Source organism: Panthera onca, chromosome A2, assembly GCF_046562875.1.
Source record: "Panthera onca isolate mPanOnc1 chromosome A2, mPanOnc1 haplotype 2, whole genome shotgun sequence".
Taxonomy (NCBI): domain Eukaryota; kingdom Metazoa; phylum Chordata; class Mammalia; order Carnivora; family Felidae; genus Panthera; species Panthera onca.
This window is the reverse complement of record NC_138340.1, coordinates 2,061,441-2,089,158: the sequence shown is the minus strand read 5'-3', so window position 1 is coordinate 2,089,158 and position 27,718 is coordinate 2,061,441. Positions and strand designations below refer to the sequence as shown.

Sequence of the window (27,718 nt, the reverse complement as noted above, 5' to 3'; positions counted from 1 at the left end):
AACTCGTTTTTGCTTGTAAAATAATAGACACTTAAAATTAACCTCACTTTGGGGTCAGAAACCGCACCCGTTAGAAGTGTGCTTTCAGTCCTACTCCTGTGCGGACTCAGACTCTTCCTACCTGGACCTGTGCAGGCCTTTGGATCATGGCCTTTTGAAACCAGCCAGTTTGCAGGAAACTGTGGTTTTTAGGAGTTTTAGGAGATCCCAGTCATCGGATGCCTTGAGGAAAGAGACCACATTCGGATCCAGACAAACCTCCTCAGGACTGCGGATCGCCGACACGTCTCCTTTTGATTGGTGGCATTTTACACGTCACTCCTCTGAACAATGAAGACTTTTCATAGTTTACTGATAGGTCTTTTAAATAGGATGGAAGTGGTAAATATTCGCTTGGGTGTGCTATCAGAAATCTTTTTTGTTTTTTAAATAACATTGTATCATTTTTTTAAAACTATCTTGACAGCCACTATGGGGATCGAACCCACAACTCTAAGTGCAAGAGTTGCCCACTCCACTGACTGAGCCAGCCAGCCTGCAAGACCTTTTTTAAAAGGTACTACGGGAGCAATGCTTTCCCTTTCACATCCAGCCCAGTAGTATGAGTTACAAACTGCCACTCGGCCATATGCCTTAGCCACGGGCAAAACCAAAAACATTTAGCCCGATAGTTGATATGCACTTGGGGTACCTCAAGACTCTGGAATATTATGGAAACAATGAGGTGTTTTTATCTCCAATGGGGATAAAACTGAAGAGGTTCCTATGTCCAAAATTTATCAGATGCTATATTTTGGCCAGCTGATCTGGCTGATATTAGGGGTACTAGGCACCCCAGGTATTATGTCCTGGGGGCCAGAGGAAAGCACCTCATAAGGATTTCCACCACAATCACTGCTCATGGAAACAAACGGGCAAACCTGAGTCATGGTCCAAAGGGATGTCCTTTGAAGTCACAACTTGACACAAAATTGACTGACACCAAAAATTAGTCCCAAAAAAGAAACAATATTGGAAGTTTACCAATTGTCCATTCAATAAAAAGAGAGAACTCGGGGCACCTGGGTGACTCGGGCAGTTAAACATCTGACTCTTGACTTCCACTCAGGTCATGATCTTGCAATTCGTGGGATCAAGCCCTGCATCGGGTTGCATGTGGACAGTGTGGAGCCTGCTTGGAATTCTCTCTGCCCCTCCCCCACTCTCTCAAAACAAATAAATAAACAACAAAAAAAAGAGAACTGATGTGAAAATATATCCTTTAATAATAAGGATTGAGTAGAAGAGTTGGTACTGACTCAGGAAATTGCAGTATCTGCAACAGAGAACAGAACTTTCAACAATAGAAGTCTACATGTTGAGATCATATACTAGAAACACTCTGCAAGGTGAAATTAAAGAAATCTTTTTCTATAATTATATAAAGTTGTACACACACTGCCACACACACACACACACACTCTCTCTCTTCTCACTCTTGGGTCTGAGATACATACTAATGGAAAGGAGACATGTTGTGCATAACAGTGTGATTACTTGAAATCTGAGGCAACAACATCTATGTTGTACAGATGCAGAGGAGAAAGAAGGCCACTTAAAACCAGTAGCATTCATATCAGTGACATGAACTAGGAATTCATACATTTGGGATCCCCATTAAGGAAGAGGCACTTTGAAAGACAAAGTCATATTCATAACAATGAAAAGATTTCTGTCCTGCCGGAATTTTTGTGAACAAAATACATCAAGTTCTATACCTGATGTTTTCCCAAAATCTTGTTTGTTCAGGATCATCTCCAGTGTGTTGGCTCACATTCCCAATAAAATTTCAAGGGAGAATAAATGCTTTCCCACAGTGTGTCTGTGCTCACAGATTCCTGGGATACCTGAAGGCTTTTCCACGGTGCTGAAGTTAATAGGGTTTCACGTCACTGTGCTTGCCCGTGTGTGTGTCCTTGAAGGGAAGAGAGACAAACGAAGGCTTTCCCACAGAGCAGACATTTACGAAGTTTCCCCAGTGTGTGTTCTCACATGTACCTGCAGATGTGTGTGATCCCAGGAGGCCACGCTGCTTATTCAGAGTTTCACTGCACTGTGCGTGTTCGAGTGACGTTTGAAATGTTCACGCTTCTGGAAAGTTTGTCCACACTCCTTAAAATCATGGTGTCTCTCCCCAGTGTGTGTCCACGTGTGTGTTTCCAGGTGTGATGGACACTTGAGGGCCCTCCCACACTGCAGACATTCATAGGGTCACTTTCTAGTGTGTGTCCTAATGTGCACTCGCAGGTTCTCAGAGGAGGTGAAGGCTTTCTCGCAGTGCTGACATTTATAGGGCCTCTCCCCAGTGTGTGTCCGCACATGTATTTGTAGGTCTCTGTGATACCTGAAGGCTTTGCCACACTCCTCGCATTCATAGGGTTTCACTACATTGTGAGTGGTCATGTGACGTTGAAAAGGTCGATGCTTCCGGAAGGTTTCCCCACACTCCTTACATTCCAAGTGTCCATCCCCTGAGTGTCTCCTCGCAGTATGTAGTACGAGGGTGTGGTGTCGAATGAAGGCTTTTCCACAGTGCTGACATTTATAGGGCCTCTCCCCAGTGTGTGTCCTCACATGAGCTTGCAGACTTGAGTTGTACCTGAAGGTTTTCCCACACTCCTGACATTCGTAGGGTCTCTCCCCCGTGTGTGTCCGCATATGTTCTCGCAGATTTCCAAGATATCTGAAGGCTTTCCCACATTGCTGACATTCAAAGGGTCTTTCCCCCGTGTGTGTCCTCATATGGATCCGCAGATCTGTCTGATCCCGGAAGGCTCTGCCACACTGCTTACATTCACAGGGTTTCACCATACTGTGCATGGTCATGTGCCGATTAAAATGTCCACAATTCCAAAAAGATTTCCCACATTCCTTACATTCATAGGGTCTGTCCCCTGTGTGTGTTCTCACATGTCTTACAAGGGAACTGCGACCAGAGAAGGCTTTCCCACAGTGCTGACATTCATAGGACTTCTCCCCAGTGTGTGTTTTCTTATGTGTCCGCAAGCTTGACTTATACCTGAAGACTTTCCCACACACGTCACATGCATGGACTCTCTTTCCACAGTCACCTCGCACATGACCCTGAAAGGAAGACGTGCTAGTGAAAGCTTTTCCACATTTCTTGCACTCTAGAGATTTTTTACTACTGAGCCTCTTCGATGTCTTAGATACTCTCCCAGTGTCCTGACTTTCATCGGGTTCCTCTATAAGGTCTGTGTCCGTGTGAGTGCTGAGGCTCACGACGCAGCTGCAGGCTAGCCCACACTCCTCACCGGGACTAGGTCTGAGTCCTGGGTGAGATCCTCTTGCCTTCCCAAGGAAGGAACCATCTGCGAAGGCTTCTCTACGCTTAGCATGTTGACAGGATTTGCCTCTAGTAGGATAACCCTCATGCACAGTAAGACTTGTAATCGGGTTCAGGGTTTCTCCACATGGATCTCCTTCAATACGTTCACAGACACTCTCCACCAAAGGACTTCTGTTCAAAATAGGAAGGCACATGGTTAGGGAATAATGCTTATAAGCGATCTCTTTATTAATTAATGATATATTGATGTTTGTTAATCATTATTGGACTACCTAATGGCCATTGTCAATGAATGGGTATGTTTGTGGCACTGTCTCCATGCTTACAAAGTGGTATAAGCTTACTGCTCTGGCTAAGGACTCAAACAAAGTCATAACTTTCTGGGCTTCTTACATGTAGTTTTCCCTGATCATTCTTCCCAACTGAATTGTTTTATAGATGATCAATATCTACAATGCATTTATAAAAACTTTGTCTTGTGGGGCGCCTGGGTGGCTCAGTCGGTTAAGCATCCGACTTCAGCTCGGGTCACGATCCCACAGTTTGTGGGTTTGAGCCTCGTGTCGGGCTGTGCTGACAGCTCAGAGCCTGGAGCCTGCTTTGGATTCCGTGTCTCCCTCTCTCTCTGTTCCTCCCCCACTCATGCTTTGTCTCTCTCTCTCTCAAAAATAAACATTAAAAAAAAAATTAAAAAAAACAAAAACCTCTGTCTTGTGAAAATTCCGACTGCACAATTGTTGTGCTAGGTTTACAGCTGTTCTTTAATTTCTAGTCTCATAACCGCCAACATCCCCGTTCCTCCCATGCAAGTGTCAGTCACCTTGAATGCCCTTCCTGGGTTTGCAGGTGATCTCCTCTGCTACAAAATGTCTGCTTTTCTCCAAAAACAGAACACGAATCTTTTCTTGTAAATATTCCTGTTTTGTCTTCTCCCGGTGGCTCATTCAGCAAAATGCTCCACTGAAGCCTTGATGCACTTGTGTTACCTTGACTTCGACAACCTGCAAGAATTAGTAGCGTAATTTAATTTCTTGGGAATGGTCGATGTTTCAAGATAAGAAACAGACCTTACATCGACTTCCAGTCACATACTGATCCCAAAATGTAAATGAAGTTCGTCAGGAAGAACGGACACATGACCACAGAAAAATTCTGGGGACCCTAGTGGTTTGGGGCTTTGCCATTAAGAAGAGTGTATGAAATGGCAGCCTCTTTACTCAGCAATACTTCAAAATACAGGGAGACCAATGTGGAGATAAGTATTATCAGATTATTATCAGATACTAACTAGGCAAGATACACACAGCCACCCCTACCCCTACAAGAGGAACACAAAAGGCTCACTTTGAGGGTGAGAATGGATGAAAAGTCTGGCGGGGAAGCCAAGTGAATGACAAACATCATCTTCTCAAAGAAAGACTGAGTCACCTTTCTAATGGACGTGTCCAAATGCTTTTCCCTTCTCTGGCACCTGGTGCACCCGAGGGTTGCTGGTCTGTCCTGAAGGCACAGAGGCCCTTGGTGAAGCCTTCTGCTCTGTCCCAGTTGCCAACGGGAGGTCGGGTGGTGTGTGTGGCTACTGCCCTGCCCCTGGAGAACAGCTCAGCAGGGGGCAGTATTTGAAGGGCATCAAGCAATTTGGAAGGTGGATTCATAGTCTTCAAGGTCACTGCTAACGGATACCTGTGTTTTGTTTTGTTTTTAGTGGAAGCATATTGATCTACACTATTGTCAGTTGTACAACATACAACTATATGTCGGACAATTATATACATTAAAAAGTGCTCACCATAATAAGTGCAATCACTGTCACTATACAAAACTACTATAAAATTATTGACCATATTCTCGGTGCTCTACTTTTCCTTCCTTCCTTATTTATTCAGTAAGTGCAAATCCGTTCTTCTCAATCCCCTCCATGATTTCACCTGTCTCTCCACCCCCTTCCAATCTCACAAACACCATTTTATTCTCTATAGTTCTAAGTCTATCCTTATTTTCTGCTGTTTGTTCGTTCATTATGTTCTTTAGATTTCACATATGAAAGACAGTGTTTGTCTTTCTGTCTTATTTACTTGGAATAATACCCTCTAGATCCATCCAAGTTGTCACAAATTGCAAGACTCCATCCATTTCATATTTGCTGAGTGATAGTCCCTTGTATGTAGATGCCACATCTTCACTATCCATTCATCTGTTGATGGACACCTGCATTGTTTCCATATCTTGAGAATAGTGACTAATGCCACAAAGAATGTGGGGGTGCATGTATCTTACTGTCCTGGTTTTTCCTTTGGTGAACTACCCAGAAATGCAATTATGGACCATATGGTACTTATGTTTAGCTTTTTGTGGAAGCTCCACACTGTTTTCCAACGTGGCTGCACCAGTTTAAATCCCACCAACAATGATGAGTTTCCTTTTCTCCACATCCTCACCAATACTTGTGATATCCTGTGTTTTTTGAAGGTAGCCATTCTGGCTGCTTTAAGGTGACAGCTCATTGTGGTTTTGATTTGCATTTCTCTGAGGATAAGTGCTATTGAGCAGCTTTTCATGTGTTAAGTGGCCAACTCTATATCTCCTTTAGGAAAATGTCTGTTATGTTCCTCATCCCATTTTTTTATTTTTCCTTTTGTTTCCCTTACCTGAAGGGAGAAATCCACAAAAATATTGCCAAGGCTGATGACGTCCATGAGTTTATCTCCTCTGTTTTGTCTTAAGAGATACGTGAGTTCAAGTCTTACACATAAGTATCTAATCCATATTGAGTTTACTTTTGTGTGAGATGATGTAAGAAGGTGGTCGAGCCTTACTTTTGCAGGCAGCTGTCTCATTTTTCTAACACCATTTATTGAAGAGACAGTCTTTTTTCCATTGTATATAATCAGCTCCTTTTTTTTGTGGATGATTTGACCATATAAGCATGGGTTTATTTCTGGACTCTCTTCTGTTCTCTTGATCTATAGGTCTCTTTTCGTGCCAGTACGATACTGTTTTGTTTCGTATAGTTTTGTAGTATAGTTTGAAATCTGGGACTGTTGTATCTTCAGCTTTGGTATGCTTTCTTTCTCAGCATTGCTTTAGTTATTTGGAATCTTTACTGTTTCAATAAAAATTTTAGAATTTTTGCTCTAGTTCTTTGAAAAATATTATTAGTATGTCAATAGGGATTGCATTGAATATGTAGAGTGCTTTTCATAGTATGGGCATTTTTAACAATATTAACCCTTACAATCCATGACAATGGTATATCTTTCCACTTATTGTGTCCTTTTCAATTCATTCATTAAATGTCTTATACTTTCAGAGTACAGGCCTTTCAACTTCATTGAGTACATTTATTCACTATATTTTCTTGTTTTTGAAGGAACTGAACATGAGATTGCTTTCTTAATTCCTCTTTTTGCCATTTTGTTATTATAGAAAAACAACAGACTTAGGTATTATTACTTTTGTATCTTTCAATGATTCTAGTTCTAATAGTACTTGGTGAAGTTTCAAGGATTTTCTATAAATAGTTTCAAATCATCTGCAAATATTGACCATATTTTCATCTTCCTTAACAGTTTGCATATTTCTTAATCTTGTCTGACTTGTTTGGTTAGGACTTCCAGTACTATGTTAAATCAAAGTGGTGAGAGTGGACATCGTTTTTTGTTCCTGATCATAGAGGAAAAACTTTTGGCTCTTGACCACTGAGTATGGTAGCTATGGGTTTGTCATATGTGGCCTATATTCTGTTGAGGTATATTCCCTGTATACACACTTTTTGAGAGTTTTTATGAGGAATGGAGGTTCAATTTTGTCCAAAGATTTTCTACATCTATGGAGATGATCACATGATTTTTAATAATTTATCTCATTAGTGTGGTGTATCATATGTTGATGGATATGCTTATGTTAAATCCTTGCATCCATGGAATAAATCCCTCTTGATTGTGGTGAATGCTCCTTTGAATATAGTTTGAATTCAGTTTGCTAACATTTTGTTTTATATTTGACATCTATGTTCAACAGGGATATTCCTGTGTAACTTTTTTTCTCTTTGTAGTGACTTTGTCTGGTTTTGGTATCAGGGTAATGCTGGCCTTATGGAATGAACTTGCAAGTATTCTTTCCGCCTCTATTTTTGAGAATAGTTTGAGTAGGATAGGTATAACTCTTCTTTATATGTTTGGTAGAATGTACCTGTGAGGCCATCTGGATGGTTCTGGATTTTTCCTAGGAGTTGTTTCACTAGTAATTCAATTTTGTTTCTTGTAATGGATCGATTTACATTTTTTATTACGTCTTGATCTAGCCTTGGCAGATTACAGTTTCTAAAAACTTGTCTATTTCTTCTAGCTTGTGCAGTTTGTTGGCAAACAATTTCTCATGCTAATCTATTTTAGTCCATTGTATTTCTGTGGTGTTGATTGCAAGTTTTCTTTCTAGTTTCATTAGTTTCATTTCTAATTTTGAGCCTTCTCTCTTGTTTTCTTGATTACTTTCACCAGATACTGTCAATTTTATCTTTTCAAAGAACCAGCTCTTCTTGCAATTGATCTATTTTTAAATCTCCATTTCATGTATTTCTGCTCTGTTCGCTATGATTTGGGCTTTGCTTGTTCTTTTTCTAGTTACTCTAGGTGCAATGGTAGAATGTTTGAGATTTTTCTTGTTTCCTGACGTAGGCTTGTGTCACTATACACTTCCCTCTTCAAACTGCTTATGCTACACATGCCAAAAATCTTCCATCACTGCATTCATTCAGTGAATACCTGGAGGTATTTAACAACTTCACTTTAATTTCTTTGTTGTTTAGTAACATTCTGTTTAGGCTCCATGCGTTGGAGCTTCCTTCTGTTTTCTTGTACTTGACTTGTACTTTCATACTGCTATGCATGGAAAACACGCTTGGTATGGTTTCAGTCTTCTTAAATTTACTGCAACTTGTAAAATTTTGGGCCTAACCTATGGTCTATCCTGCAGAATGTTCCATGCAGACTTGAAAAGAATGTGTATTCCACTGTTTGGGATGGACTGTCCTGTATACATCTATTAAGTCCATCTGGTCTGATGTGTCATTGAAATCCATTCTTTCCTTACTGATTATTAGTCTAGACGTTCTATGCATTCACATTAGTGGAGTGTTAAATTCTCTTACAATTACTGTACTACTGTCATTTTCTGCCTTTGTATTTAGTAATGTTTGCTTTATATATTGAGGTGTTCCTGTCAGATGCATAGATATATGCAATTGTTATACGCCCCCTGTTGGATTAATCTGTTTGTCATCGTGTCATGGCCTTTGTCTATTACAGTCTTTGTTTTGAAGTCTGCTTTATCTCATAGAAGTATTTCTACCTCTGCTTTTTCCCCCACTTCCATTTGCATGGAAAATCTATTTCCATCTGCTTGACTTTCAGTCTGTGTCCACTGGGTGACAGTGACTCCCTTGCAGGCAGAATATACATGGGTCTTTTCTTCTTATTCATTCAGTCACTGTAGATCTTTTGATTGGAGCCTTCAGTCCACCTACACTGAAAGTAACTATTGAGAGGCATGTACTTCTAGCTATTTCGTTCAATGTTTTCTAAGTGCTTTCATAGTTCTTCTCTGTTCCTTTCTACTCATGCTCTCTCCTCGTGTGATCTGACAACTTTCCCTAATGTTTTGCTTGTGTACCTTTCACTGTTTTCTGTGCATGGATTATAGGGTTTTGGTTTATGGTCACCATGAGGTTCATATGTAATATCTTATGCATACAGCAGTATGTATTACATTAATAATTGCTTATTTGAACACATTCTAAAACACATTTATACTCCCCCACATTTTATGGGTATGATGTCATACTTCATGTCTTTTTTTCCCCAAGGGTTCACACCAATGAATGTGGGGCTTGAACTTATGACTCTGAGATGAAGAGTCACACACTCTACTGACTGAGCCAGCCAGGAACCACATATTTCACATCTTTTCTTGTGTATCCCTTGAGTAACCTCAAGATACAACTTTTGAGTTTATTACTTTTGAGTTTTACCTTCATACTAATTCTGTAAGTGATTGATTTACTATCTTTACCACACATTTGCTTCTACCAGGAATTAAAAAAAATTTTTTTAATGTTTATTTATTTTGAGAGAGAGACAGAGTGTGAGCAGAGGAGGGGCAGAGAGAGAGGGAGGAGACACAGAACCCAAAGCAGGCTCCAGGCTCTGAGCAGTCAGCACAAAGCCTGACATGGGGCTCGGACCCAGGAACTGTGAGAATAGGACCTGAGCTGAAATTGGATGCTTAACTGACTAAGCTGCCCAGGTGCCCCTCTACCAGCAATTTTGTTTTTCCTTTCATACTTTTCATGCTTCTACTTATGGCCTTTTCTTTTCCACTTAAAAGAAGTCCTTTGAGATTTCTTGTAAAGCTGGGTTAATGGTGATGAACATCTTTAATTATTTTTCTCTGGGAAGCTCTGTCTCTTTCAATTCTGAATGATTAACTTTGCCTGGTAGAATATCCTTGGTCATAGTTATTTCCTTTTGGCCCTTCGAAAGTATTATGGCACTCCCCACTGACTTGCCATGTTTCTGCTAAAAAAATCAGCTGACAGCCTTACGAAATTTCCCTTAGAGTTTACAGTTTGCTTTTCTCTTTCTTCTTAGACCTTATCTCCTTAGTTTTAAGTTTTTTCCCATTTTATTATAAGTCTTGGCGTGAACCTCCTTTGGTTCATCCTGTTTCAGCTTGCTGTCCTTCCTGGATCTGGATATCTGTTCCCATCTCCTGATTAGGGAAACCCTCAGCTTTTGTTTCTTCTAGTAAGTTTCTGCCCCTTTCTCTCTCTTCCCCTCCTTAGACTTCTCTAATAAAATGTTATTCCCCCTGACATGGTATAGTGTGGGGCAGTTAGTTAGACATGAGTGAGGAGGGATAAAACAGATCTGGCCACAACCTCAGAGCCACCCCTACGTGGGGCGTGGCGGGGGGTGGGGCTAACAGCCACACCTACAGAGCCACCTCTAAGGGCTAACAAAACAGGAAAGGCCTAGCCACCCAGCTGGTTCAAAAGCCACAAAGGTGTGTATGAGGGAGGTGTGTGTGAGGGGTGTGTATGAGGGAGCCTCAGTGGCTCAGTCTGTTTAGCATCTGACTCTTGATTTTGGCTCAAGTCATGATACCAGGGCCATGGGATCAGGCCCTGCTTTGGACTCCATGCTTAGCGTGTAGCCTGAGAATTCCCTCTCTCTCTCTCTCCCTCTCCCTTTGCCCCATCCTCTGCTTGCATACTCTCTCTCTCTAAAAAAAAAAAATTCAAAAACAAAAAGCCGCATTGGGACTTTCAAGAGCTGAGCCATGTGCAGAAAGAGTGCAACTTACTCTTAAGGTTGCAGCAAAAGCTCATAAAACTCATAAATAGCAAAAACTCATAAATAGACAATATATAAATCTGTACAATTCTAACAGAATGAATCATGAGGAGGCACAGGCACAGAAGCCCCCATATTCTACAACCACCATTTTGCCAGTCAAAATGTCAACCAAAGGCAAATTTACACGTACACGAAGCAGGCTTCAAAGGAGAGCATCCTGGGGCCACTGCCCCTCTTACTCCAGCAGTGGCCCCTTTTCTCTAATAGAAAGCGCAATGACTACGCATATCTACTCAAGCCACCCCAGCTCCCCATTCTGGTACAGGTCTCCGATTCTTTGGTGCATCCAGGACAAGAACCAAGCAGCCCAGTAGTGACAGAGGTCCCGGAACCTGTCCTCACTTATTTGTCAGTATTGTTCTTTTGCTGTTCATCCTGGTGGCTTCTCACTAGTGCATCTTCCAGATGACTGATCTGTGTTTAACATCCTCTTACCTCCTGCAGATTCCATCTGGCGTTTTTCAGGCCAGTTATGGAAACTCTGAGCTGTGACTGGTTTTTGTTTACAGTTTCTATCTTCTTGTTGAAGGTCTGTGTTTCTACACTCTTCTCTCAAGACTGGTGAGGATCTGCAGGACCATGACTTTGAACTCCGTCTCTGGTAGGTCTCTTATCTCCATATCATGTAGCTCATTTTCAGTGGTTTTGTCCTGTTGTTTCCTTTACAACATATTTGTTTGTCTCCTCCCTGTGCTGGCATGTAGCAAGTCGGCAACATTTCTTGGTCTTAAAACTAGTGGCCTTGGAGTGCCTGGTGGCTTGCTCAGTCGGTTAAGCACCCAACTCTGGGTTTCAGCTCAGGTCATGATCTCACGGTTCGTGAGATCAAGTCCACATTGCTCTCTGTGCTGACGGTGCGGAGCCTCCTTGGGATTCTCTCTCTCCCCGTCCCCCACTCTCATGAGTAGTGTGTACACACACTCTCTCTCCCTCTCAAAATAAATAAACTTAAAAAACAGGGTAATAAACAACCAATTTAACACATAAAACTATGCTTTTGTGGAAAAGCTATATGACTCCAGATAGGTTTCATGAATGCTTGGACCAACTCTGTCCTTCTTCCAATGTATTCCCATTCCTCCGGCCCAGTAAGAATAGCCAATTGTAAGAAATATTTCTTCCCTAAATGACTAGTGAAGGTATGGAGCCATCCTTACCCACAGCAGACAGGTTCCTGCAGGTCTCCAGCATCACATCTCTGTAGAGCTTCCTCTGACCACGATTCAGCAAAGCCCACTCTTCCGGGGTGAAGTTCACAGCCACATCCTCAAAGACCACAGAGGCCTGAAACATACCACACACTCTATTGCAGCAAAGCTCCATCATCACCCACGTGTGTGGGAGGATGAAGGGTGTGGGTTAGAGAATGAAGGGTGTGGGTGACAGGCAGGGAGCTGACTCCATTCCTAGGACCCCTGAGTCACAACAGAGGGTGAGGACAACAGCTGACATGGACTTACACACACCCCATTTACTGGGTTATTTCTACGGAGACACATCTGAGCAGACCAGCACTGTACAGACTGAAAAGTGAAATATTCACTCGGACAGCACACAGACCGGAGGACACACGCTTGGCTTGCTCTAAGACGATTATGCCTCATCATCAGCTCCAAGAACTGGAACCAGAATGTCAGGATGCTGTGGACACTCAGATTCCAGGGCTGCTTGATGGGAGCAGTTCTCGCCCTGGAAGGAACAAGGGCAAGAAGCCTGCTGGAGTCCCCTCTCTTCCGACAGAGGCAGACACGACCCTTTCCGCGGATTAGGTGGGCTCTGGGCACCGACACAGGCCAGGGCCCGGGCGCCTGGCACACCTGATGTGTAAGACGAGTCCGGGGCCTTAAGAAACGTGGAAGTCAGCAGGGCCGCTCAAACTTTTAACCCAGGGCCCAGAATTCAAGGAAAAGGGCACCAGAAGGAAGAGTCCCTGAGGGATTGATGGGGACACAGCTACCGCTCACGTTAACACAGGAGGAAGAATCACAGTGTATGGGCCGTTTTTAGGCAACAGGCCTGAGTGATGGAAAGATATGCAGCAAAGGGCACAGTGAGCACACAGCTGAATGCACACGGGCTCCTGAGTGACCTGCCTCGAAACGGCCACAGGCCCTAACTAACCCCTGCGTACTTACAACCGGGCACAGGTCCCACACAGGGAGCATTCCAAAGGTTCTCATGCTCCCTCATGACCCCATAACTGTAGCCCCCAGCACTGCCTCCCGGCAGACGGTCTCTCCTTTGCCATCCTGCCCGCTGCTCCCTTGCAGGGTATTCAGCAAACTCCCATCTCCTCTGTTCTGCCTTGGGGGGAATTCTCTCACCCCCTGAGCTGCGGGCCTCCCCCTGATCGGCTCACCCCACATTTGTTGGCCTTCACAGGGACCCTCTGCTATACTCGGCCTCTCCTGGGATTTCCTAGGAATTTCTTGGGAGTTTCCCTTGGTGGCCTGACTCTAGTGTTCTCTGGGCACCTGACAACCTCCACCTGAGAGGTTCCTCCTTGGTGAGGATCCCAAGTCCCAGGGGGCGTCTATGGGGCACTCCTTGCCCAACAGGATGAGGGATTTCCCCTCTTGCCCTTCAGGGGGGATCCTTGACTCCTTCTCCTTTCTTTTCGCCCTTTGGCAGGTACAACCATATTACTCACCAGGCAGCCAAAGTTCTCTATCCAAGGGGTCCCTGGTATGGTCTATGGGTCTGAGGGTGAACAAGGTCAGACCATTCAGGCCTGTATGGGCGAATGACCCCTTTCCTCTCCTCTCCACTCTGTTCCCAAGGTCTATTCCCAACGAGTGGCAAATATGGCAACGGCAGCTCGGCCGTGGTGAATCCGCACATGTGAAGGACTCAGCTGGGACCCTTTCCTGATGCTGGCTGAGTCTCGGCAGCCTTGCTTCTGTCAGATTCCCCCCTTAACTCCTTAGTTCCCATGTATGCAGCTGCCATCTTGACCTACAAGCAAACACATTCCTACACATCTGAGTGCTGAGTCCTCCCCTCCTTTCTGCTTAAGTACAATGAGAATCTGTTCTCCTTGTAACAAGACACCATTGGACACATTGGTTATTTCACCAAAGATTTGACAGGAATGTCGGATGTGGGACAGACCTGCATAGACCCAGAACTAACCAGACAGCTTGAAGGAATTAAGGTGGACTTTGTGGAGCCAATCAACCCCCCTGGAAATACTGGCCTGATGCCTTGCTGACAGAGTTCCCAGCAGCCTTACCAGGTGAGTAAAGTCAACTCCTGGCAGGTGCCGGAAACCTCAGGATGGTTTTGGGACCTTGAGAAGAAGAAATCACATAAATCTACAGGTCTTGCAGACAAGTCTGATGACAAATATTTGGCTTGTCTTCTGGCCTCGAGGGGCTATTAAAAGTTCAGTCTAGAGGGGCGCCTGGGTGGCTCAGTCGGTTTAGCGTCCAACTTGGGCTCAGGTCATGATCTCACGGTCCGTGAGTTCAAGCCCCGTGTCAGTGTCTGTGCTGACAGCTCAGAGCCTGGAGCCTGCTTCAGATTCTAAGTCTCCCCCTCTCTCTCTGATCCTCCCTTATTCATGCTCTGTCTCTCTTTGTCTCAAAAATAAACATTTAAATAAATAAATAAAGTTTTTTTAAAAAGTTCGATCTAGAGATTCCTCATGAAAATTTTGAGCAAAGCAAGCTTTTTAAAAAACTTATATGGCCAATCACTGTTCTTGCTGAGCGTTTGTAAATAACTAGGCCATTTTGTTAAAACTGGACCTGTTTTACAAACAAATCAGTCTTGATTTCTATCTCTAGAAATAAGAGTGAATGCAGAGAGAAAATAATTATGTTTTCAAAACAACATCTTTGTAGATACTGGGTTTTTGGTACTATTTCTTATAAACCAGACTAGGTTTTGAATTCTTCTGGTTTCCTCAAATATCTGGCTAGAGCTCTCCAAACTAAGGTTTCATATCTTCCTTTATCATGACTTAAAATCATTAAAAGTTAAAACTGCTGTTTTTATTAAAATTCTGAATACCAACGCTAGACAACTTGATGTGAACTTCAGAGAGATGCCACAATAACTCATGTACAGAGAATCGTCATGCTTGTTACTCTGTTTGGATAAGAACAGAACCCCAGGGACACAGCATTATTTGAACAGCTGGGAAATGGGAAGGACTCCCCACCAACTGCATGACTCAACTGTCACCTTGACCAATTCTGCATGGCTGTGATAAGAAATTCACTCCTTAAACGCTTGAGCATATCCCACTCCATGTGATTAACTATGGACTTACAGAAATAAGGGATGCCCTCATTTTCCTTATATTGGATTGCATGGTGCAGGTTGGGACGTCCTTATCTCCGGGGAGAGGTAGCTCCCATTTGCCAGCAATTCCTCATAATTAGGATATTGTTAAGGTTAGACATCAGGCATTGAAGGCTTATTAATGGGACTCTCTTGTAACCATATTTCTCCTGGAAAACCTCTATGGATTTAAAATTACAAATAGAGGTTTTAGCCAGGCATACAACAGCCATCTTTAACCAAGCCCAACACACAGTCACCCACAAACTGAGAAGGTGACCCTCCAATACCCAATGGCCTGATATCCTGCAGCAGCTCAAAAAGGAACCTATGCTTTCATTAAAACAGAGTGCCATGTATGCGCTCCAGATTACCCCAATAACGTAACAGGAGCGCTGACAGATACAAATCCTCATGTCGGTGCTTGAAAGGATCCCTCCCTCTCCTTTAATGACTGGCGAAACTCCTGGACTGGAGGAAGATCATGGTCAACTATCAAAGGTCTTTTCTTCAGGCTTATTTTCCTGCTGAATGTTGACACACCAGGGACATCTCTATGCCCTCATTCAGCAGGAAGAAGCTACTGAAGGTGACACCCCTGTCCTAACGCCAAAGATTTGTCATTTTCCACCTGTCAGGGGGATGTCAGGGCCACATTTAGACAACAGGCTTCACCAATGGAAACCTAAGTTAGGCAAAAGGGCCCACAGTGACCACACAGATGGATAAAAAACAGGCTCATTGGGGCGCCTGGGTGGCGCAGTCGGTTAAGCGTCCGACTTCAGCCAGGTCACGATCTCGCGGTCCGTGAGTTCGAGCCCCGCGTCAGGCTCTGGGCTGATGGCTCGGAGCCTGGAGCCTGTTTCCGATTCTGTGTCTCCCTCTCTCTCTGCCCCTCCCCCGTTCATGCTCTGTCTCTCTCTGTCCCAAAAATAAATAAAAAATGTTGAAAAAAAAATTAAAAAAAAAAAAAAAAAAAAAAAAAAAACAGGCTCATTAAGTGACCCGCCTCTAAATAGCCACAGGCCCCAACTCGCCAATGGTCTACTTACAACCGGGCACAGTTACCATAAAAAGGGCGAATTTCCATGTGTCCCTACACTCCTTCACTCTGCCCTATGACCATTGCTCGTCACCACCACCTGGTGGCCTGCAGCTCCCCTGCAGTGCATTCAATAGACTTCTAACTCCTTTGTTGGGTAAATTCTGCTGTGGGTGAATTCTTTCACAGCTTATGCTGCCCACCCTCCCTCCCCAACCAATCTGAACACCCTACACATAGTATCTTTGGAGCAATATGAGGACACCACATCACTGAAGGAAAAAGCAAACAATTATGAGAAAATAATCAGGAATTACTTAAATAAAAGACATGTTTCCACAACCTAACCACACAGAATTCCAGCTACATCAGCTACAATGAAGGCAACACCATTTCATCTGGGGCTGCAGCGTGGGTTTGCTAGTCACATCTGATACGAGGCTTGTAACCTACACAGGTTTTTCAAAACTTGTATAACAACAATAAAAAAGATTATATTATAGGTTACATTATAAAGACAAATAATGCAACTAAATAATGGACAAAAAAATGTGAATGCACATTTCCCTAGGAAGATACAGAAGTGGCCAAAAAGCACATGAAATGAGCTCAACGTCACCACACATCAGGGATCCATATGCAAAATGCAACCATGCACAGACACTTCCAATCTACCCCATGTGGCCAGTTTATCCTGACACCAAAATTAATCCTATATGAAATGGATTCTACAGGGGCGCCTGGGTGGCTCAGTTGGTTGAATGTCTGACTTCGGCTCAGGTCATGATCTCTCAAGTCTGTGAGTTCCACTCCTGCGTCAGGCCCTGTGCTGACAGCTCCGAGCCTGGAGCCTGCTTCTGATTCTGTGTCTCCCTCTCTCTCTGCCTCCCCCGATCATGCTCTGTCTCTCTCACTCTCAAAAAATGAATGTTTAAAAAAAATTTAAAAATAGTAATAAAATGGATTCTACAATGTGACCAAGTGAGATTTGTCTGGGAATAAAATGGTTGGTTCAGCAAGCAAAATAGCAGTCATAAACTTCATGAACAGAAGAGAAACAAAAACCCCATGATCACTTACACACAGAAAAGGTATCTCCTTGAACCCACCACCCTCTCTTGACAAAAATACTCAGCCAACTAGGAACAGAAAGGAACTTCCTCATCCCGGAAAAGGGGCGGCGGGGAAAAGTCCACACCTAACATTTGCGCACCCAGACACTTCTCCCAAGAACATATGCAAATGGCCAGTGGGTCGATGAAAAGATGCTAGACATTCGTCACGAGGGACACGCACCTCGAACTACCAGCAGAGGCCCCTTCGCACCCACCACACTGGCTATAAAGACGCCCCGGGAAGCGCTGGCGAGGACGTGAGCAGGGCGCATTCTCCTTCGTTCATCCTGCTGCGGATGTAAGAGGGGGCGGCCGCCTTGGAAGAGTCTGGTGGACCCCCAACACGAGCAACGTGGAGTTCCCACCCAACACGGCAGGTCCGCTCCTCGTATCCACCTGCCCCAGACCCGGGAGGACGAGCGCCATCACACACACGCGTGCGCACGCGCTCTGCTCTCCGCGGCACGACTCCCGATCGCCAGCGATGAAAACCACCCAGAAGCCGGGCACCCCTTCCAGACTGAGTAAAGGCGACACGACTGAAGTGCAGTCAGGAGTCCACAGGGGAAGCTCCCCAACCCACCGCTCAGGGCCAAGGGCAGACACAACACGGAGAGACGCACCTGCACACCCATAATGTATCACTGTTCATGCAGGAGGAAGGATTATTTCCTCCGGTGGCAACAGCTCAGCCAATGAGAGCCAGCCACAGTCCAGCCAATGCGAGAGCCAGGGCTCAGCCAGTGAGAGCCACAGCCCAGCCAATGAGAGACAGTCACAACCCAGCCAATGAGGGATGGTCGCAGCCCAGCCAATGAGAGACAGTCATGCCTCGGACAATGAAAGAGAGCCACAGTTCAGCCAATGAGAAGCCACTACACGTGGAACACCCAGTTTGCTCCAATGGCTTTCTGGTTTGGCACAGCCCCTCCCAATGTCCCCTCTCCGCTAGGAAAAAGCGTTCCTCCCTTTCTTCTCCAGACTTGCCTGTGGTATTGCTGGGGCTTACCTGTCCCAAATCCCAATTCTCTGCTATTCTCATTTTTTTCCTGGAAAAATAACTGCCGGTTTCATTTTTAAGTTAACGTTACTTGGTGATCACCAGGGGACCCAGAGGAGACCCCACCACTCCAGGCTGGCGAGCAAACAGGTGCAGGTACCCACCGAGCCCACTGCTCTCTCTGCTTTCTTGGGGACCCTGAAGTGGAGGTTGTTTTGTGCTGAGATCAGAGCCCCGCTCCCTGGGTCTGCGCTCTCCTGTGTGTGCACTCTCCAGGGTTTATTCAGAACCTGTGTTAGGGGCTTGTCCTTTCTCAGAGAACTCATTTTTGTTCCGACTACTTTCCAAAACCGGACTGTTCCTCTTGGAATCGTGCCTGTTGCAAATGCGTTGGCCCTTGGTCTGATTTCTTCTGGAACAAGGCTACTCCTATAGAGACTAGTGTTCATAAATTTTTATTCTGGTCTAGAGAAAACTACCAAGAAATGGATTCCAGTTATCAAAGCGCATGGAGGGGGCCCTCAAATGGAACCCTGGCCAATCTTATGTTTAAAAACCATGGTGCATCCTCGTGCATTTCTAACAAAATGAGCAACTGAACCAAATATAATTTAGAACTACAAGGGCCTTTATGGGGAACTTTCAATCTCCCCAAACATGTTTTATTGAATACTGTTAGAAAAAAAAATTAAAAATTAAGAAGGAAAGAAAGAAGAAAAGAAAGAATGAGAGAAAAGAAAAGAAAAAAAAGAAATGAGGAAGTCATGAATCCAGCAAACTGAATTTGATACATATTTTATTCAGTACCTCAAGACTTGCAAATATTTTCAGGATCTAAGTGTACCTCTTTGCAAAAGACTATTTCAAATGAACCAAGGCAAACAACTGAAATAACGACAAATGGCTTCCGAAGTGTCTTTTTCTCCCGCCCAGGCTTCCCTGTCTGCAGACATCCGGTGGCTACTCTACACCCGGGACCTGCCTCCAACCACTTTCCTCAACAAGCTCTGAACTTCCCCTTTTCTCCTGAACCTGCCCATGATCCCTCCTTACCTCAGCCTGTTAACCAGGCCTCTTTAAAGGGAAGGCTTCTCAAGATCTAAAAGCCCATGTTTCTCATGTTCCCTGGACTAAGGCAGAAGTTTCCAAAAGTGCCCAGGACCCCCCATAAGCTGGCTGAAGAACATGACATGGCTATTCAACTTACCAACATGGTTTCCCAGATTTAGATCAACTAGTCCACATGCATGTTGCTGAGGCCCAGGCCACACATGGGATGAAACTAACCCAAGAGAGGGAGAGAGAGAGAGAGGCCCAACTTCTGAAAAGATGCCAAACATCTGAAAATCCCCACCAAGCAATTACAGTAGCTTTTCCTAAGACTGTGAATTAAAACAAAATCCAGGTTTCCACACAAAAGCCTGATGAACCTGTACATAGCTATTACAATGGACTTCAGCCTATCTTCAATGTAACTTCTGGTCTTTCTTCACATGTGGAATCCATCAGGCAGCATTTAATGGGCTGGACTGGAATCTTTCTTTTTCGTTAAAAGGACCAGGATGGGCTGGGAAATCTCATCCCCTGCATATTTAATTATTTTGACAAACTAGGCCACTCACAGCCCACATGAAGGAAAGACAGCTAAAATTCTTAATTTGCACCACGAACAACTGAAGGCTTCTATAAGGAGTGCCTGGGTGGCTCGGTTGGTTGAGCATCCAACTTCGGCTCACGTCATGATCTCACAGTTCGTTGGTTTGAGCCCCATGGTGGGCTCTGTGCTGACAGCTCGGAGCCTGGAGCCTGCTTCGGATTCTGTGTCTCCCTCTCTCTGCCCTCCCCCACTCACACTCTGTGTCTCTAAAAATAAACACACATTTAAAAAAAAAAAACCACCAAATACCTCCTAGTTTGCACTATTATTGCCAACATCCAGGACATGTGAGGGAAGGTTATCAGCAGCCTGAATGCTCCAGGTGGGAGCCCTCCTCCTGGCCCCTCCCAAGCCCTCCTCATGCCCGACGGCTGGGCTCTAAGGACCACAGGGGCTCTGCCCCAAATTCCCTCCTGATCAGCTTGGAGAAACCACTCTCCAGATGGGGAGGGACTCTCTCTGTGCCGCCTGGCACGGGACCTACACTGTGAAGCAGGTCCCGCCGCAGAGAGCTCACGGGGCTCCAACAGTGGGGTCTCTAATGAACCTGCACAGGTTCCTGCCTCTGAACCCGCCCCCTTGTGTCTAGTCCCGTGTGACAGACACACCATTTTCACGTTAGTTCCTCCACCTCTAGTCATTCACTGCACGGATCCTCAGAAGGGATCACGCTGGAATTTCATTCTCCCACAAAGGGGAAGTAATTCTAGAACTGGATGAAGGTACTCAAAATACCTAACCAGGGGATGAAATGCCCCTTGAACATCTTTTTTTTTTTTTTTTTTTTTTTTTTTTGGACAGGGGAGGAGCAGAGAGAGGGAGACACAGAATCCGAAGCAGGGCCCAAGCTCTGAGCTGTCAGCACAGAGCCCAACGCGGGGCTCGAACCCACAAACGGCGAGATCATAACCTGAGCTGAAGTTAGGTGCTCAACCACTCAACTGACTGAGCCACCCACGCGCCCCTGAACATCTTTTATTTAACCCTTGGCACGCCATCATTCCCAGCCTCCAACACTACTGACATCCATTCCCACGGAAAGCAGCTTTTTGATATAACTACCCTATGCAGTGCATTTTCATGTTCCAGTAGGGATGACCCATGTGTCCGCTTTGATGTGAAAGGAATAGAAACACACCAGGGCGGCACAGGCTTTCTTGCTTTTCTTGAATCTCAAAAGCTGGTCTGGATGATGGAAAACTGCTGAAGGCTCTGCTCTCTGATGACATGTAGACGGTTTGGGTCTCTGCTCCCCTTCTCAGACCGCTTCCCGGGAAGCCCGAATCCACCTGTTACCCCTTTTGGCCTTGAAAGGACAAAATGTCTCTAAAGAAATATTGCAGGTTGCTCAAACTCAGGATCGATACGTAGGGCGCCCGATCCTGGCCCCACGTGAAACCCCTCGTGACTGCTTAGCACGGACACGGCACCTTCCGACTCCCCGTGCAAACAGGAAGCGCCTCTCACGCACAGGTTCTATGGTTTACTCTTATTTACAAATTGAAAACGGTAAATATCGTGCTGGGGATGCGACTGCAAGTCCCTTGAGGTCACTGAGCAGCACTTTACCTTTGGGCTACTTCAGCTCAACACGCTGAATGATCGGCCCTTCCTCTGGCCCTGCACCTTCACCAAGGGTAAAACATGTTCACACATGTTCATAGGGACAGTCGCCATGCCTGTATGGGAGCTCATGACCTTGGACTACTATGGAGACAAGATGTCCTTACCCACATGGGGGTCAATTAAAAATGGCTCCTTTGTCCCAAATTCATTAGATGCCCTACTTGAACTGACCTCTCTGGCATTACGAAGGGTCCTGGCTCCAGATCTGACTCCTTGGAGACCAAAAGAAACCATTTGGCTGATGATTCTTCAACACAAAAAAGGAAACACAGCTCTAGGAAACCAAGGCAAACTCATGTCATAGTTCAAAGGGATGTTCTCCCAAATAATAATATAGAGAAACTGAACAGAGGTGTCCAAAAATGTTCCCCAGAAATGTAAAAGCATTGAGGGAAATCTAATAATTGTGACTTTAGTAAAAAGAGAACTCTGGTTGGACAAATACCAGTCCAGCAATATCCAGAGACACTATAATATGCACTACTCACCAGTGGACGGACATTAGAGCAGTGGCCTCCAACAACCTAATAGTGTTTGATAATGACTATGAGCAGAGAAATACTAATAAGGTCACAAAAGTGACAACCTCGCAGGTTCCACCGGTCCAAGGACAACCCCAGGGAAGCTGGCTCGCACAAACGGATGTCACACAGCTCCCTCTCTCGTAAACACGAATACAGTTTAGCCACGGTTTATATGTTATCTCACTGGACAGAAGCCCAGTGTTTCCCTATGGCTTCAGACTGTGAGAGAACGATATCCCTACCTGGGGAACACCTCTCAAACTTCACAGGGATCGGGGAACCCAGTTTACCAGCCAGTGCTTAAAAGTTCACCAGCCAGGCTGGGAACCTAGTTTACCACCCAGGTGATACCAGCCAGAAGCACTGTCGAGTGGTTCACACTCCGCACCCCGTTTCCTGCTAACATGTAACTTACAAGCTACAACATGCAATGTCCCCCCATCGCAGAAGGACTTACGAGGTATTTACCCTGAGGACAGGACCACACTGACGGCAACAGCAGAGCCCACAGAAGGAAAACATGAACTGGAGACCCCCACGCCCCACCATCCCGGGACGGAGGGGTTCACCAGGAGGCCCCAGCCGCAAATACCCGCCCGAGCGACACAGATGAGCCCTGGGCAGCCACACGGCAGCCACATCACCGGTGGCACTGCTGATATTCCCCTCTCGCACCGCAATAGAGATCCGGTCAAGTGACACCTGCTTGGGGGTGACGACACGGAAAGCTGCCAGCAGAAAGAGATATGGCCAAAGGACAAAAGTCCTAAGTGTCACCCACACTGAACTCCTGGGGCAGCGAGAGCCTCTCCAGGAACAACAGGCCAAGGAGCAGAGCAGGAGCCGCTCACATCGGTCACCCGCGGTGCCCACACCGCACAGGACACCCCATTGCAGAGGGTCACGCCCAATCCCCACACGGGAGCTAAGCTCTCCCTGCTGACACCAGTCCTCCAGGAAGGAAGGAGGGGACCCGGAGACCCCAGGGGACCCAACCCTGGAGATCTGCACACCCTGCACCCCCTACTCCAGGGCTCCAATTCTAACCAGGGAGGAAACCCTCCCAGTTTAGGATCTGACCCCTACACGCTGTGTTCATGACCCTTCCAATGGCACTTGACCCGAGGAACCTTCCCTCAGTCTGACCTGCACATCTTCCTGTTTCCACAGATCCCACTTAACCCCACAACCCCTTGGACGATGCCAACACCGGTCCTCGGGAGACACCCCAGGGCGGCCCCAGCCCCTTCCCCACTGGTCCCCACTGATCCCGGGGGCTGGAGGCCACCTGCAGGCGAGCGAGACCCCACCACACCCTCCCTTGCCTCCCACCAGGCCCAGCTTTGGGGGTGGCCGGTCCCCAGCCCAGAGGAGGCCCCAGCTTCCAGCAACCCGGGTCACCCGAATGACACGGGGACCCCAAGCTGCTGTGTGGACAACCAGGTGCAGCATCACGGCTTCCACCCTGAGGGCAAGGCCACAGTGGGAGGGGCGGCTCTAGGGCCCCTGTGTGGTTTCCCATGAATGGAAGCTGTTTATCCCTTTCAGAGAACAGGGACCTGGTACCGTTAGAATTGAACCCGTCTCAGTTCACAGAATTTGTGTGCGTCTCTGACACCGGCAATTCCCAGGGGACAGATCAGGAAGACAGTTTTCCACCTCTGGACCCTGCGTGGAACCGTCACCAGCATTTGGATGAATCCTCTGACCCATGACTCCACCCACCTGCATGAAGGTGTGGAGCCCCCTGCAGACCCCCCCCCCCAACCCTCATGGAGAAGGACAGTTCTGTCCTGAGACACTTTTCCCCAGGGGACGCTCTCTGGATAAAGCCCCAGTAACCCGAGTCAGCAGGGACAGGAACGACCTGACACATTTACCACCCTCTGCCCTGAAGGGGAAGAAAAGAGGCAGAAAGAACTCGGGCATTTTACACCTGCTCAACTCGAGGCTGGAGGAGGACAGAGCCATCAGTGCTGAGCTGGACAGGGTGACAGGTCCTGCTCACAGGTGACAGGTGACATGGAGACGCCTACCTGAGCCCTGTGCTCCCAGGAAAACCTCAGTGGAAAGGCACTCCCTCCCCCACCCTGTTGGGGTTTGGAAAACAGCAGGCTGCACGAGGGCCCCTCCCCCGTCAGACCAGGAGAAGACTGACAGGAAGTCCCCCTGGCTCACCCACGACAGGGCCACGCGCAGACCCCCACACCCACACTTTGTGCCTCATCTGTGAGCAGCTCAGCTGCTTGTCCCCGTGACCAAGGGGCACAAAATGCTGGCTGGTCGCGCTTTGCTTTGGCTTCTCTCCTTCCTCCAGACCCCTGAACGTGGGCTTGCTCTCAGCCTGAGCCACACACAGCCCCTCCTGGGGACAGGGGGACAGGCTGGCCGCAGGGAACCCCCACGTCAGCACCACACCTGCTCATGCCTGGTTTCTTTCCTCTTCTCCTCCCTTGTACACAACTCGCAGACAACTTACACAACTTGAGACACTCGCAAGTCTTAGGCTCACAGTGTCCTCCCTGTCGACATAGCCCCCCGCCTCCCGCACAGCCCTTGCCCCTAATGCAACAGCCCCCTCCCCGCTGTAGCCCCTGCCTCTAATGTAACAGCTGCACCCCCACCCCCATGGCTCCTGCATCTAGTGCAAAAGTGCCCCGCCCCTGGCATGGCCCCAGCCTGAAGTGCAGCGGTGCCCCTGCTCCCCACTTTGCAGTCATTCTTCTCAATACAGGACTCTCCTTACTCACTTCGGATTTTTGACTGAATTGACACCGGTTTGACCAACTGTCCACCACTGCCCCTTTCCTACCCAAACTTTACCCAGGCCACCGTCCTCCCCACAGGCCCGACTGCAGGTGGCCCACACTCTGAGCATCCACTGAGCTGAGGAACGAGGCCCTGGGGACCTGAGCCACCTGGGGACCTGAGGCCTTCCTCCACCCCAGGGGCTGGATCCTGACACTGGGCCTTCCTGCCCATCCCCCTCTCACAGAACAGCCAAGCCGGCTCTGTTTCACTGGAGGGTCCCTGAGATGGGAGCTGGTCCTGTTGGAATTGATTGTAATAAACTGTCCTCAGCCAGGCGCAGATTTGAGGTCATCTCCCAAGTCTGTCACCAGCTAGACCTCAAGCTGACGAGCTTGTACTCACAGAACTTTGCCCCACGTTTCCCTAAGCTGTCCTTTTAACTCAGGCAAATGACAGGAACCCGCCCCTGGAGCAGACCCACTGCCCTCACCAGACCTCCAGGGCCCCAACCTCCCCGACCAGTTTGAGAAGCCCCAGGATTCCTGTCTGTGCAGAGGGACCTGGAGGGACCTCTGGAATGACCACCAACTACCTTTACCTCATTATCACACTGAAGTCTCCACTGGGGGAGGAGCACAGCCTCCTGTACATGACATACTCCCTGGGGACAGGCCTGCTGCCCTAAGGCCCACCCGCAGCACCCCTTCTTCCCACCCCACACAGGACGAGGAGGCTTCCCCATGGGAATACCCATCCCAGCCCTAAACCAGAAGAGCCCATCCACCCTCCCTCCGGGGAGTCAGGGCTTTGGAAGTTATTTCCTGTGATCTACTGATCTCTGTATCTGCTGCTAATAACGTTTTCTTCCTGGGACTGCTCAGTGTGGAGCACTTTCTGACTCACCAAGCAGAGAACTCAGGTTGGTTGGGTGACAGGTCCACCGTGGGTCCCCCTGTAAGCTTAGCAGGTTTAGGGGGTGCCCAGAAAAGCAATCGTTTTAGGACCCCCGCTCCATTCCGTGATCTACGCCTCTCCGGCTCTAATTGCCCAGTACACCCCTTGCAGAACTTCCTGGTCCGGGTCAGAATCACAAAGAAATGGAAAAACAGAAAACCAATCTCAGCCATTTACGACTTGAAGGGAACAGCGGGTTGCAGACTGACAGTCTGCACCAGGCCAGGAAACAGCCAAACCCGTGAAACTCTCCGCGCGGTTTCCAAAGTGAGAAAACCCTGCATTTCTTACCCGAGATCGCAGCCCAGGACCCCGTGCGCGCGCACCTGCTCCCTCAGCGCGCGCTCAGCCCCGGCCCCACGTCCCACACTTACCTCCGCTGGATTCTAACGTCCAAGTCTCAGCCCCCGGGAGCAGCTCTGGCTCCGTGACCGTCACACTGCACGCGTGCTTTCTGGGCACGTCTTCCAGCTCGGTCCGAGCAACCTCACGCCCGCCTAGACTGCCCCCGACAGAGCTCCCCTTTCTGAATATTCATCGTCACCCTCCATAAAAGACCCCCCCCCTCCCCTCTGGGGAGTCGCGGATTCAGAAGCTATTCCCTGCGGCCTCTTTACGGCTGCAGTTTCCTTTATGAGACAACTCACCGGACAGTCTCTACCTGTCCCCCACCGAGGAGCAAACTCCTGCTTAGTCAGGTCGTCGCACACGCTCCCCGAATCCCAGGCCTCCCCCCTGCCCTCCCCCAGCCTCCCTTCTCAGTTCCAACCGCCCAGGACCCAGGTGCGGACCCCTGGGGACGGGACACCCCGCCGCGGCCGCTTCCACCAAGGTCCGGCTGGTCCCATCCGCCCCGCCGGCCCGCGCACTCACCATCTTGGGGCCCTGCTCCGCGCCCTCGGAGCTTCCTCCTCCGACGCCCACACCCGCGCCTGGGGCAGCACCGGATCCGAGGGCGCCAACGGCTTCGGCTGAGAGCCACACCCCCCGGACTCTCACTCGGGCCTGGTAGGGTAGCTTACACGTCCCGGGCCCTGATTGGACGTTGCTTCAATCCCTGCGGCCTGATTGGATGCTGTCCCGAAGATACCACCCCGAACCAGATTGGACATTACCGACAGCGCTTCCGCACCTTGATAGGACAGTCTGGGGCCTTCACGTTCTGATTGGAAGATAATCCTGACACCACCTCTGCGGTCACAGATTGGGCTGAACGCCCAGGCCCCGCCTTCTCCACTTTGAGTGACAGGTTGGAGGCACACACGTGGCTCCTCCTCCGGCCGGGAGGTGGGCCCTCAGTCCAATGTGCTCTGGGCGGGGTCTCCTGCCTGCCTCCTCCTTTTCTGTCGCTCATTCCACTCAGTTTCTCTGTGGATACTCCCTTGTCCGGCGTGGGATCGGGACGTGACAGAACAGAAGGGCCCAGTGATCCTTCAGTCCGTGGCCTACACGTGGTCACTACGTTTAAGAACAGCTCACTGACCGGTGACCTCATCGCACGGGAGCCAGGTCCACCCGTGTTTGGAGCTGACATTTGACACCTAGAGTCGCCCCCCCGCCCCCCGACCCAACCTCCACTTCTCAGTCCTCGGGTCAATCAAAAGTGCCCTGTGTCTTCAGCCACCATGCGACGTGGGATCCCGCGGTCCCAGCCGGGCACAGCCACAGGTGTGACACGTTACAACACTCAGGTGTGCGTTATATTCTGCAAGGAAAGTCACGGCAGATACAGTTTGTAATCAGTCCCTGTGGATGTGGAATGTAAACGCTCCACTTCCTTCTTCAGGTGGTGGGTTGATGTGGGACAGCCTGGGAACACACGAGGGGAGGGGAGGGCAGGGCAGGGCAGGGGAGGGGAGGGGAGGGAAGAACACTGAGTTTTACTCTTAAAAGTGTGAGCACAGGAGCACCTGGGCAACTCAGTCGCTTGAGCCAAGGACTTCAGCTCAGGTCATGAGCTCCTGGTTAGTGAGTCGGAGCCCAATATTGGGCTTAAGT

At 47.6% G+C, this 27,718-nt stretch overlaps 1 protein-coding gene across 1 annotated transcript; it reads right to left on the bottom strand.

Moving 5' to 3' along the window:
- Window positions 1-1,242: 1,242 nt before the first annotated feature.
- On the bottom strand, window positions 1,243-27,276 carry LOC132673716 (uncharacterized). Its single transcript, XM_078443665.2, has 4 exons — window positions 26,594-27,276; window positions 11,922-12,048; window positions 4,170-4,350; window positions 1,243-3,520 (listed from the first exon to the last, which is right to left on the bottom strand). The coding sequence occupies exons 1-4, from the start codon at window positions 26,594-26,596 to the stop codon at window positions 2,251-2,253; spliced, it is 1,581 nt and encodes a 526-aa protein (XP_078299791.1). The 5' UTR covers window positions 26,597-27,276; the 3' UTR covers window positions 1,243-2,250.
- Between the last annotated feature and the right edge of the window lie 442 nt (window positions 27,277-27,718).